We start from the raw sequence: 12,084 nt of genomic DNA, 5'->3' as shown, positions 1-12,084 counted from the left end.
CAGAGGAATACGACACAAATCGTTTTGATTAAATTGCGAATTAACAGGTTCATTCGGATGCCTGTTTGTGAAGAGAACACCAGAACACCTTTATCTACAGTGGATGTTATGAGGCATTGTATTTCCCTGCAAAAATGTAGAAACCTCTTAGAAATAAATGTTTTTACATAACCATGCAATAATATTGTAGTTATTTCCTAGAGGTTTGTACATTGAAGGGAATCGATTAAACCGCCCCGGGTTGAACTGGTCTATGGCCCGTCATGTGACCGGGCGATGCCAGTATCAAGGCATTTTCGTCAGAAAATAATTCACTTTTACATATGAAAACACAGAATCCTATTAATTACTTTGTTTTTAATGGGCCAGAACTGGGTACATTGCTCACGGTTCCAAATCGAACGCTAACACGGTCACTGGGTCATGCCCGGGGTATTCATCGAATCCCCTCCCTTTTGAAGGAAAAACCAAAACATCGTTAAACCAGTTTATTCATATTCATATTCAGCGACCGAGATTTGCATATGAACGTGTCAATCTCCAATAATGTTTAGTCATTGGAACAAACTGTCAACCACGTCACATTATTTCCCCCTTTTCAATCGTCGCTAGGATTGTCTGATTTTTTAGTCAGCTGGTTGCTTTCGATTTCTATTGGTCAAATCTCTCACACCCATTTTCCACTGACCAAATCCATCCAAGTTGAAGGTGAAATTATTTTCCTACCTCGTCCATTAGACTGAACAGCGGTTCGTCCCCGGTTGTTTTGCCGTTTTAGCTAACATTCCGCGTCGGTAATATTCATCATCATGTCATTATTCGGTGAGGTTCCCCAAGCCATCCCAGTGGCGGTCTTCAAACTGTCGAATGATTTCAAAGATGACACGAACCCCATGAAGGTGAACCTCGGAGTTGGAGGTAAGAAATATGATAATATGACCAGTCCCTCCTCTTTCTAATTTCTTTAATTTTGTCACTAGAGTCAAATACTTTCTGTAGAACGAACAGAGTTTTATTTATAGACTAATACACTTCAAACAAATAGCCAAACCGAAAACTGCAGACATTACTAGTGCCTCCCCCGCGATCAAACCGCCATAATAAAATGAAACGCAGCCTAACGTGATCATTGACAGCTGCCTTCTCCCTGTGACATGACTGGATCTGTTCGATGTGGTGAAACCTTTTCACCTATCCAATCAATCATGTTATCTAGATCAGTGATTAGGCTGATCTGGATGAACTCAGGCTGGACATGACATGCATGGTGTCCTTGCTTGCTCTGCTGATTGATTGTGCAGAATCTGCTGTCAAATTTCAATCACATTTATTTTATAAAGCCCTTTTTACATCAGCAGTAGTCACAAAGTACTTGAAACACCAAAGGGCAACCGATGCAGATGTAGAAGCACAATTGCTAGGAAAAACTCCCGAGACAGCTAGGATCCTAGGAAGAAACCTAGAGAGGAACCAGGCTCTTAGAGGTGGCCGGTCCTCATCTGGCTGTGCCAGTTGTAGATTATAAGAGTACATGGCCATTAAGGCCAGGTCGTTCTTCAAGATGTTTGAACGTTCATTGATGACCAGCAGTGTCAAATAATAGTCAGTGGTTATAGAGGGTGCAACAGGTCAGCACCTCAGTAGTTAATGTCAGTCGACTTTTCATAGCTGTACATTCAGAGGTCGAGATAGCAGGTCCAGGACAAGGTAGCACGTCCGGTGAACAGGTCAGGGTTCCATAGCTGCAGGCAGAACTTCAGAAACTGGATCAGCAGCACGGCCAGGTGGACTGGGGACGGAGACAGCCAGGAGTCGTCAGGCCAGGTAGTCTTGAGACATGGTTCTATGGCTCAGGTCCTCCGGGAGGGGGGAGGGAGAAAGAAAGAGAGGCAAATTAGCGGGATCATACCTAAGGTCACACAGGACACCAGACTGACCCTAGCCCTCTGGCACATAGACTATTGCAGCATAGATACTGGGAACTGAGACGGGGTGGTCGGCACAGATAGCATAGCAAGGTCTATAACCTGTAGTTGGCAGTCATCCAAGGAAGTAGCTCTGTCACTGCCGTAGGAACAGACTGGAACAGGCCGGTAGTTGTTGATGGAGATAAATGAGTCAGGGTCATATCAGTTGTAGCTAGATCAATGGACCGTGGTCATAGAGCAATTCACTCCCATTCACGCTCTCTACGCTGATCCTATGAGAACACTAGCTAGAATACAGTTCTGGGTGGAACGGAGCCACTGCTCTCCTTACTGGATCTTGTGGAGTGCTGTTAATATATAACACTGCAGCACAGAGGCCAAAAGGCTGAAGTCCTGGTGTTGCCTGTGACTGCTTGCTTGGCCTCTCAGGACTACAGGATTAGCATTGTGCTACATGTGGAGTTCCTGGGTTCTCAGGCATTATTGCTTAAGTAATCCCTTCCTGTAGTAGGCTAACACTGTGGCTGAAAATAGCCTAGATAACCTAGCTACACCATGTGTTAGCATGCTCAGATATTTTTTTATTTTACTAGGCAAGTCAGTTAAGAACAAATTCTTATTTTCAATGACGGCCTAGGAACAGTGGGTGAACTGTTCAGGGGCAGAACGACAGATTGCACCTTGTCAGCTCAGGGGATTCAATCTTACAACCTTTCGGTTACTAGTCCAACGCTCTAACCACTAGGCTACCTGCCGCCCCAATAGAGGAGATGGACCCATGTCCACTTAGGAAAATATCTGTTTTCTCTTCAACTTCAGTCACAAATGATACAGTTAGGCCTCGTGCTCTGTTAGAAAGTGGATGTGAATGGAAGTATGTCTACAGACTATTGCAGTCAGTAAGTGAGCAGATAAAAGCCTGTTACATACAGGAGTGCCCTGTCCTCATTAGCTCAATAACACTGTTCCCGCAGAGTTACTAGTGTTGCTGTCTTATCAGTGGTGGCTGGCTGGAGTTTAGGACCGCAGGGGAAAGTGCACGGCTGTAGTCTGACATTTGTATCAGGTTGTATCCTGATCCGATAAAACCACTGAAACAAACCGTTGCAAAGTTGGAATTTTATTTCACCTTTATTTATACAGGTAAGTTAATTAGGAAACAAATTGTTATTTACAATGACGACCTGTCAGGGAGCGAGTGCAGCACGTATAACACACATAAGTTAAACAATATCATACATATTAACAGTCAGAAATACACATGAAGTTGCCCGCCAGAGACCTAAGGTAGGGGGAGACCTAAGGTAGGGGGAGACCTAAGGTAGGGGGAGACCTAAGGTAGGGGGAGACCTAAGGTAGGGGGAGACCTAAGGTAGGGGGAGACCTAAGGTAGGGGGAGACCTAAGGTAGGGAGAGACCTAAGGTAGGGAGAGACCTAAGGTAGGGGGAGACCTAAGGTAGGGAGAGACCTAAGGTAGGGAGAGACCTAAGGTAGGCCTAATTACCAATCAGTCTACTTGGATCTTGCAGAGCAGTAATACTTCTAGTGTATTTGTGACATCTCCATCTGTGTTCAAATTCCCTTCAGGTTGTCAGGGGCTGTTGTTCATTGGCACCATCCCCTCCTGAGTGGGTTTCTCACCAGGGCAGTAATGCCCCTCCTGAGTGGGTTTCTCACCAGGGCAGTAATGCCCCTCCTGAGTGGGTTTCTCACCAGGGCAGTAATGCCCCTCCTGAGTGGGTTTCTCACCAGGGCAGTAATGCCCCTCCTGAGTGGGTTTCTCACCAGGGCAGTAATGCCCCTCCTAAATGTGTTTCTCACCAGGGCAGTAATGCCCCTCCTGAGTGGGTTTCTCAACAGGGCAGTAATGCTCCTCCTGAGTGGGTTTCTCAACAGGGCAGTAATGCCCCTCCTGAGTGGGTTTCTCAACAGGGCAGTAATGCCCCTCCTGAGTGGGTTTCTCACCAGGGCAGTAATGCTCCTCCTGAGTGGGTTTCTCAACAGGGCAGTAATGCCCCTCCTGAGTGGGTTTCTCACCAGGGCAGTAATGCTCCTCCTGAGTGGGTTTCTCACCAGGGCAGTAATGCCCCTCCTGAGTGGGTTTCTCACCAGGGCAGTAATTCTCCTCCTGGGTGGGTTGCTCAACAGGGCAGTAATGCCAGCTGCAGAGAAAGCCCTGGGGCCAGAGTTGGGCTACTGCAAAATGTACAACATAAAGTAAACACAACTCTACTAAAAACACTTGGCTAGTAGGCTATATTAGGCCCATATATTGGAAACACTGTATCCCTCCTCAGCCGCTATAGCTAGCCTGTCTCTCCCCTCCAGCCTACAGGACAGATGAGGGCCAGCCCTGGGTGCTGCCCGTGGTTAAGAAGGTGGAGAAGATCATCGTAGCGGACAACAGTCTGAACCATGAGTACCTGCCCATCCTGGGTCTGCCTGAGTTTAGGTCGTCTGCATCCAAGATCGCCCTGGGAGAAGACAGCCCTGCCATTCAGGAGAACAGGGTAGGGTGGTTTATGAGTTTGTGTTGGTGGGTTGTGTTGTGTGTGTGCTCGATCATACATACTGTATATTGAGCTGAATTTGCATTTAAATTAGTACTGGTGAGCTACATTGCTGTTAAGCAGTTATTAAGTCACTTATGTAGTGTCTCTCCACCCCCTCGGTCTCTGTCGCTCTCTCTCCCTATCCCCCTCTCTCTCACCTCTCCCTATCACTCTTTCTCACTCTTTCCCGCTCTTCTCTCCCTATCCTCCTCACTCTCTCTCTCTCACTCTCATTCTGTATGTCTGTCTGTCTCTCTCTCTCTGTCAGGTGGGAGCGGTGCAATGTCTGGGGGGTACAGGTGCTCTGAAAATGGGGGCTGAGTTTCTCAGACGCTGGTACAATGGGAATGACAACATGAAAACACCTGTCTACGTCTCAGCGCCAACCTGGGGTAGGCACGCACACACCGGAACGACAAAACTTAAACAGCTGTCTACATCTCTGCTCGTACGGTTGATCCGGAGTTGTATAATCAGACAGATATGACGTGGCAGGGCGCGCAAACTATCACAGATTACAAAGGGAAACCCAGCCACCAGCTGCCCAGTGACTAGAGCCTACCAGACGAGCTAAATTCCAACACTGAACCATGCATGAGAGCACCAGCTGTTCCCGAACGATGGTGTGATCTTTCTCTCCGTAGCAGATGTGAGTAAGACCTTAAAATAGGTTAACATTCACAAGACCGCAGGGCCAGGATGCGTATTCAGAACATGCGCTGACCAACTGGCAAATGTCTTCAGTGACATTTTCAACCTCTCTCTGACCCAGCCTGAAATACCTACATGTTTCAAGCAGGCCACCATAGTTCCTGTGCCCAAGAACGCCAAAGTAACCTGTCTAAATGACTATCGTCCCGTAGCACTCACATCTGTATCCATGAAATGCTTTGAAAGGCTGGTCATGGCTCACATCAACACCATCATCCAGACACCCTGGCAACAACAAATCTGCCACTCTGACCCTTAACACGGAAGCCCCTTAGGGGTGTGTGCTTAGTCCCCTCCTATACTCCTTGTTCACCCACAACTGCGTGACTCCACAACACCATCATTAAGGTTGCTGATGAGACAGCCTACAGGGAGGAGGTCAGTGACTAGCCAAGTTATTGTTACTCATTGTGTATTTATTCTTTGTTTTATTCTATTATTATTTATATTTTTGTCGAGAGCCACGCGTCCTCCGAAAAACAACCCCGCCAAGCCGCACTGCTTCTTGACACACTGCTTGCTTAACCCGGAAGCCAGCCGCACCAATGTGTTGGAGGAAACACCGTACAGCTGGTGACCGAAGTCAGCGTGCATGCGCCCGGCCCGCCACAAGGAGTCGCTAGAGCACGATGGGACAAGAACATTCCTCTAACCCGGACGACGCTTGGCCATTTGTGCGCTGCCTCATGGGTCTCCCGGCCGTGGCCGGCTGCGACACAGCCTGGGAATAAACCCGGGTGTGTAGGGACGCCTCTAGCACTGCGATGCAGTGCCTTAGACCGCTGCACCACTCGGGAGGCCTTGATATGTTATCTGGAACTTATACTGCTGAGTTGTCCTCTTAATATTTAATTAGTAGGTGATTTACAAATACAGCATGTTACTTTTTATGTTGGTTCATGGCTCTGTAATAGAGCCATCAAATAATTTCAGCTAATGTTACAAAGGAGGCCTCAAAAGACATGATTTGGAAAATAATTCTCTATTAGGGAAAAGGCAGAGTGTTGTAAAACCTGCTCTACTGTTTGTTTCTAGAAAACCACAACTCTGTGTTTGCCAACGCTGGGTTCGAGGACGTCCGTCCCTATAAGTACTGGGACGCAGAGAAGCGGGGACTGGATCTGTCCGGTTTCCTAGGTGACCTGGAGGTGAGCCGCTGACCTCTGATCAGGTGTTGTTGACATGGAGACCAGACTGGCTCCCGAACTCTGAGTTGACCTCACAATAGTGAATATTTAATATCAGAAATGGTCATGTCTACCTTGAAAGTAAATTAGCTTTTTACACACTGTTGAAAAGATGATATGTTTAGCTTTAACGATACCAACTTCCTGTATCAGCGCCCAGGACTGTCATTTGGCTGTCCTGTAGTTTAACACTGACCTTTGACCCCGGTCCCAGACTGCACCAAAGCATTCCATCTTCGTTTTGCATGCTTGTGCCCACAACCCCACCGGCACAGACCCTACACACGTAGAGTGGATGCAGGTGGCTGAGGTCATGAAGGTAAGACTGTGTGTTTGTGTGTGTGTACACGTTATTATATGAAAATACGTTGTTTTTTTTTGGCATGACATCTTTTCTTATTTCTGAAGATGTTTTATCTTTGTCCTTTTTCTTTTCTCTCTCCCTCTCCAGAGGAGGAAGCTGTTTGTGTTCTTTGACTCTGCGTACCAGGGCTTTGCATCAGGCTGTCTGGATAAGGATGCATGGGCAGTGCGCTACTTTGTCACCCAGGGCTTTGAGATGTTCTGTGCCCAGTCCTTCTCCAAGAACTTTGGCCTTTACAGTGAGACAGACAGACCCCCCCTCCCCCTCCACACACACACACACACACACACCCAGTAAGATGCAGGGAACTTTGGCCTTTACAGTGAGACAGACAGACACCCCCCCCCCCCCCCCACACACACACACACACAGTAAGATGCAGGGAACTTTGGCCTTTACAGTGAGACAGACAGACCCCCCCCCCCCCCTCCACACACACACACACACACCCAGTAAGATGCAGGGAACTTTGGCCTTTACAGTGAGACAGACAGACCCCCCCCCCCACACACACACCCAGTAAGATGCAGGGAACTTTGGCCTTTACAGTGAGACAGACAGACCCCCCCCCCCCCCCACACACACACACACACACACACACACACACACACACACACAGTAAGATGCAGGGAACTTTGGCCTTTACAGTGAGACAGACAGACCCCCCCCCCCCCCACACACACACACACACACCCAGTAAGATGCAGGGAACTTTGGCCTTTACAGTGAGACAGACAGACCCCCCCCCCCCCACACACACACACCCAGTAAGATGCAGGGAACTTTGGCCTTTACAGTGAGACAGACAGACCCCCCACCCCCCCCACACACACACACCCAGTAAGATGCAGGGAAACATAAATGAAACCATACTACAGTATGTATTCCTACTCTCACCTCTCATGTTTCACATTTCATTCTACATAATGCAATCTGTAAACTGCAGAGACCCGAAATGAAGATTCTGTCTCCTGTCAGATGAACGTGTGGGGAACCTGACCATCGTAGCTCGTGATGCTGACAACGTGAGGAGGGTTCTGTCTCAGATGGAGAAGATTGTCAGGATAACCTGGTCCAACCCTCCGTCCCAGGGTGCCAGGCTAGTCGCCATCACACTCAACACAGCTGAACTCTTCGCTGAATGGTGGGGACACACACGGGTCCAAAGTAGTGTATGCACTCCCAACAGTTCTACATGAGTGTTCAAAACGTTGAAATCACAGGCGGCTGGGGGAACCTTAGTTGGGGAGGACGGGCTCAGCGTAATGGCTGGAAGAAAATCAATGGATTGGTATTGAACACGTCAAACACATGGTTTCCACCTGTTTGATGCCATTCCAGACACTACTACGAGGCATCCTCCCCTCAGCAACCTCCTGTAACTGAAATATATCCTCTCTTCATCCCCCTCTCTCTCGCTCGCTCGATCTCTCATCCCTTCCTCTTTCTCTCCCTCCATCTTCCTTCTCTCCACCTCTATCCCTCCCCCCTCTCCCTGCTGCAGGAAGGATAATGTGAAGACCATGGCAGACCGTGTGTTGTTGATGAGGGCTTCACTCCAGGCTAAACTGCAGGCTCTGGGAACACCAGGAACATGGGGCCACATCACACAGCAGATTGGCATGTTCAGCTTCACTGGCCTCAACCGTGAGTACACGCGCACACGTACACACCTTTTTGTCTCATCACATACGCTGCTGTTACTGTTTAATATCTGTCCTGTTGCCTGGTGACTTTTTCCCTACCTATATGTACAGTACCAGTCAAAAGTTTGTTCATACATATGGATTCATATAGTAAACAAAAAATGTGTTAAACAAATCAAAATACATTTTAGATTCTTCCAAATAGCCACCCTTTGCCTTGATGACAGCTTTGTACACTCTTGGCATTCTCTCAACCAGCTTCACCTGGAATATGTTGAGCACTTGTTGACTGCTTTTCCTTCACTCTGCGGTCCAACTCATCCCAAACCATCTCAATTGGGTTGAGGTTGGGTGATTGTGGAGGCCAGGTCATCTGATGCAGCACTCTATCACTCTCCTTCTTGGTCAAATAGCCCTTACACAGCCTGGAGGTGTTTTGGGTCATTGTTCTGTTGAAAAACAAATTATAGTCTCACTAAGCGCAAACCAGATGGGATGGCATATCGCTGCAGAATGCTGTTGTAGCCATGCTGGTTAAGTGTGCCTTGAATTCTAAATGCATCACAGACAGTGTCACCAGCAAAGCACCATCACACCACCTCCTCCATGCTTCACGGTCCACCGGTCTAATGTCCATTGCTCGTGTTTCTTGGCCCAAACAAGTCTCTTCTTATTATTGGTGTCCTTTTAGTAGTGGTTTCTTTGCAGAAATTCAACCATGAAGGCCTGATTCACCCAGTCTCCTCTGAACAGTTGATGTTGATGTCTGTTATTTGAACTCTGTGAAGCATTTATTTGGACTCCAATTTCTGAGGCTGGTAACTCTAATAAACGTATCCTCTGCAGCAGAGGTAACTCTGGGTCTTCCTTTTTTGTGACGGTCCTCATGAGAGCCAGTTTCATCATAGCGCTTGATTGTTTTTGCAACTACACTTGAAGAAAGTCCATAATATGGACTTAGCCCTATTTGGTAAAAGACCATCTTCTGTATACCACCCCTACTTGTCACAACACAACTGATTGGCTAAAACGCATTAAGAAGGAAAGAAATTCCTCAAATTAACTTTTAACATGGAACACCTGTTAATTGAAATGTATTCCAGGTGACTACCTCATGAAGCTGGTTGAGAATGCCAAGAGTGTGCAAAGCTGTCATCAAGGCAAAGGGTGGCTACTTTGAAGAATCTCAAATGTTAAATATATTTTGATTAAACACCTCTTTGGTTACTACATGATTCCATATGTGTTATTTCATAGTTTTGATGTCTTCACTATTATTCTACAATGTAGAAAATAGTAAAAATAAAGAAAAACCCTGGAATGAGTAGGTGTGTCCAGTCTTTTGACTGGTACTGTACATATCTACCTTAATTACCTCGTACCCCTGCACATAGACTCTGTACTGGTACCCCGTGTATATAGCCAAGTTATCATTGACTCTGTACTGGTACCCCGTGTATATAGCCAAGTTATCATTGACTCCGTACTGGTACCCTGTGTATATAGCCAAGTTATCATTGACTCTGTACTGGTACCCTGTGTATATAGCCAAGTAATCATTGACTCTGTACTGGTACCCTGTGTATATAGCCAAGTAATCATTGACTTGGTACTGGTACTTCGTGTATATAGCCAAGTTATCATTGACTCTGTACTGGTACTTCGTGTATATAGCCAAGTAATCATTGACTCTGTACTGGTACCCTGTGTGTATAGCCAAGTTATCATTGACTCTGTACTGGTACCCTGTGTGTATATAGCCAAGTTATCATTGACTCATTGTGTATTTATTCCTTGTGGTATTATTGTTCTATTATTTCTCTTTTTTCTCTCTGTATTGTTGGGAAGGGCCCTGCTAGTCTACACCTGTTGTTTATGAAGCATTTGATAAATACCATTTGATTTGTTCATACCTTTTTAATATTTTGTCTCTCTCCAGCTAAACAAGTGGAGTACATGATCAAGGAGAGGAGTATCTACCTAATGGCCAGCGGTCGTATCAACATGTGTGGTCTGACCACTAAGAACATCGACTATGTGGCCAAGTCTATCCACGAGACTGTTGTCAACGTCCAGTAGAAGATTACAATACCCTTAGCACTGCCCACTCGTCCACCACCAGCAGTGTGTGTGTATAATGTATTAGACCACAGGGGAGCAAAGTACGGCCCACGGGCCACATCCGGCCCGCGAGACATTTACAAAAAATAGATTTTTTTTGAATACCTTTTTTTCCCTCCCCAATTTCATGGCATCCAATTGGTAGTTATAGTCTTGTCCCATCGCTGAAACTTCCGTACGGACTCGGGAGAGGCGAAGTTCGAGAGACGTGCGTCCTCCGAAACACGACCCGACCCAGCCAAGCTGCACTGCTTCTTGACACAATGCCCGCTTAACCCAGAAGCCAGCCGCACTAATGTGTCGGAAGAAACACTGAACACCTGGCGACAGTGTCAGCGCGCATGCGCCTGGCCTGCCAAACGAGTCGCTAGTGCGTAATGGGACAAGGAAATCTCGGCCTGCCAAACCCTCTCCTAACCCGGACGATGCTGGGCCAATTGTGCACTGTCGCATGGGTCTCCCGGTCACTCCCAGCTGTGACACAGCCTGGGATTGAACCCGGGTCTGTAGTGGCGCCTCAAGCACTGCGACGCAGTGCATTAGACTGCTACATCACTCGGGAGGCCCCCGCAAATTGATTTTAATAAACAATTGGTCCCCCAAAAAATGCGTCCCTCCATTGAATTTCAAAATCCCAATGTGGCCCTCGAGCCAAAGAGTTTGCCCACCCCGGTGTTAGACCAAACACACAGAAACCCCCTTCCTATCTCCCAGCGCACCACAGTACGCTGAGCTGATGTCACTGCCTGTCTACAGATATATTCTATTTTAACCCTTAAACTAATGCACAAGGCAGCGTAACAGTTAAAGAGAAGTGTAAATAATTGGTCTGTGGCTCTGTGTGTGTTTGTCATCACTGTGTGTCTTCATCACTACTGTTTGCAGTGGAGAGATGTGTGTCATTTTCTTTTGAGTGTTTGTGTTCAGTGGTGTCATGAATAAGCAGTCTGTGTCAGGACATTGTAGATGCTGTGTGGTTCCACACTAAGGCTCTGACTGGGTGTCTGTCGACACTTTGCAATGGCTTCCTTTCCTCATCTCCTTCATTGTAACTGATGTTTCTTCCAGCTGTCATGTTCAGCCAGATCAGTGATCATGGAGGGAAGGACACAAGGAAAGGAGATATGGAAAATAAGCTGTAGTGTTTAAACTATTGAGACACAGGCCAAGTGTATCTGGGTGTATTAGACTAGCTCCAGCAGTGCTGGTGATGATGATCTTCCATTGCTTAATCATTTTATTAACATTACAATGTGATTAGTATTGCTGGGGTTGTTCTTGAATTGCGGTGGCATTGGGGCCTGGCATTTTGGCAAAAAATTCTACTTAGTTATTCTAGATTTTTTTTATTTAAATATACCAAAATACATCTTCCCATTCTAAATCAACTAAGATGACCGCTGAATGACATTATGATAACATTGTGCCATCGGTAGGAGTAGTAACACCAATGACGGTAACACTAATGAGAAATTTTAGGTTATTGAGGATTTTCTTAAATTGATGCAACATATACTCAAATCTAAAGTCATTAGCTCTTTTGAAAATCATTTTTGACATGATTAATAATTTTG

General features: G+C 46.5%; 1 protein-coding gene across 1 annotated transcript; it reads left to right on the top strand.

Annotated features, from left to right (window-relative positions):
- The first annotated feature begins 346 nt into the window (after positions 1-346).
- On the top strand, positions 347-10,611 carry LOC139580483 (aspartate aminotransferase, cytoplasmic-like). Its single transcript, XM_071409220.1, has 9 exons — positions 347-918; positions 4,258-4,439; positions 4,750-4,873; positions 6,228-6,340; positions 6,594-6,698; positions 6,831-6,981; positions 7,722-7,887; positions 8,248-8,390; positions 10,329-10,611. The coding sequence occupies exons 1-9, from the start codon at positions 810-812 to the stop codon at positions 10,466-10,468; spliced, it is 1,233 nt and encodes a 410-aa protein (XP_071265321.1). The 5' UTR covers positions 347-809; the 3' UTR covers positions 10,469-10,611.
- The last annotated feature ends 1,473 nt before the right edge of the window (positions 10,612-12,084 follow it).

Source organism: Salvelinus alpinus, chromosome 7 (assembly GCF_045679555.1).
Source record: "Salvelinus alpinus chromosome 7, SLU_Salpinus.1, whole genome shotgun sequence".
In the NCBI taxonomy this organism is placed as follows: domain Eukaryota; kingdom Metazoa; phylum Chordata; class Actinopteri; order Salmoniformes; family Salmonidae; genus Salvelinus; species Salvelinus alpinus.
This window is presented reverse-complemented; position numbering and strand designations above follow the sequence as displayed.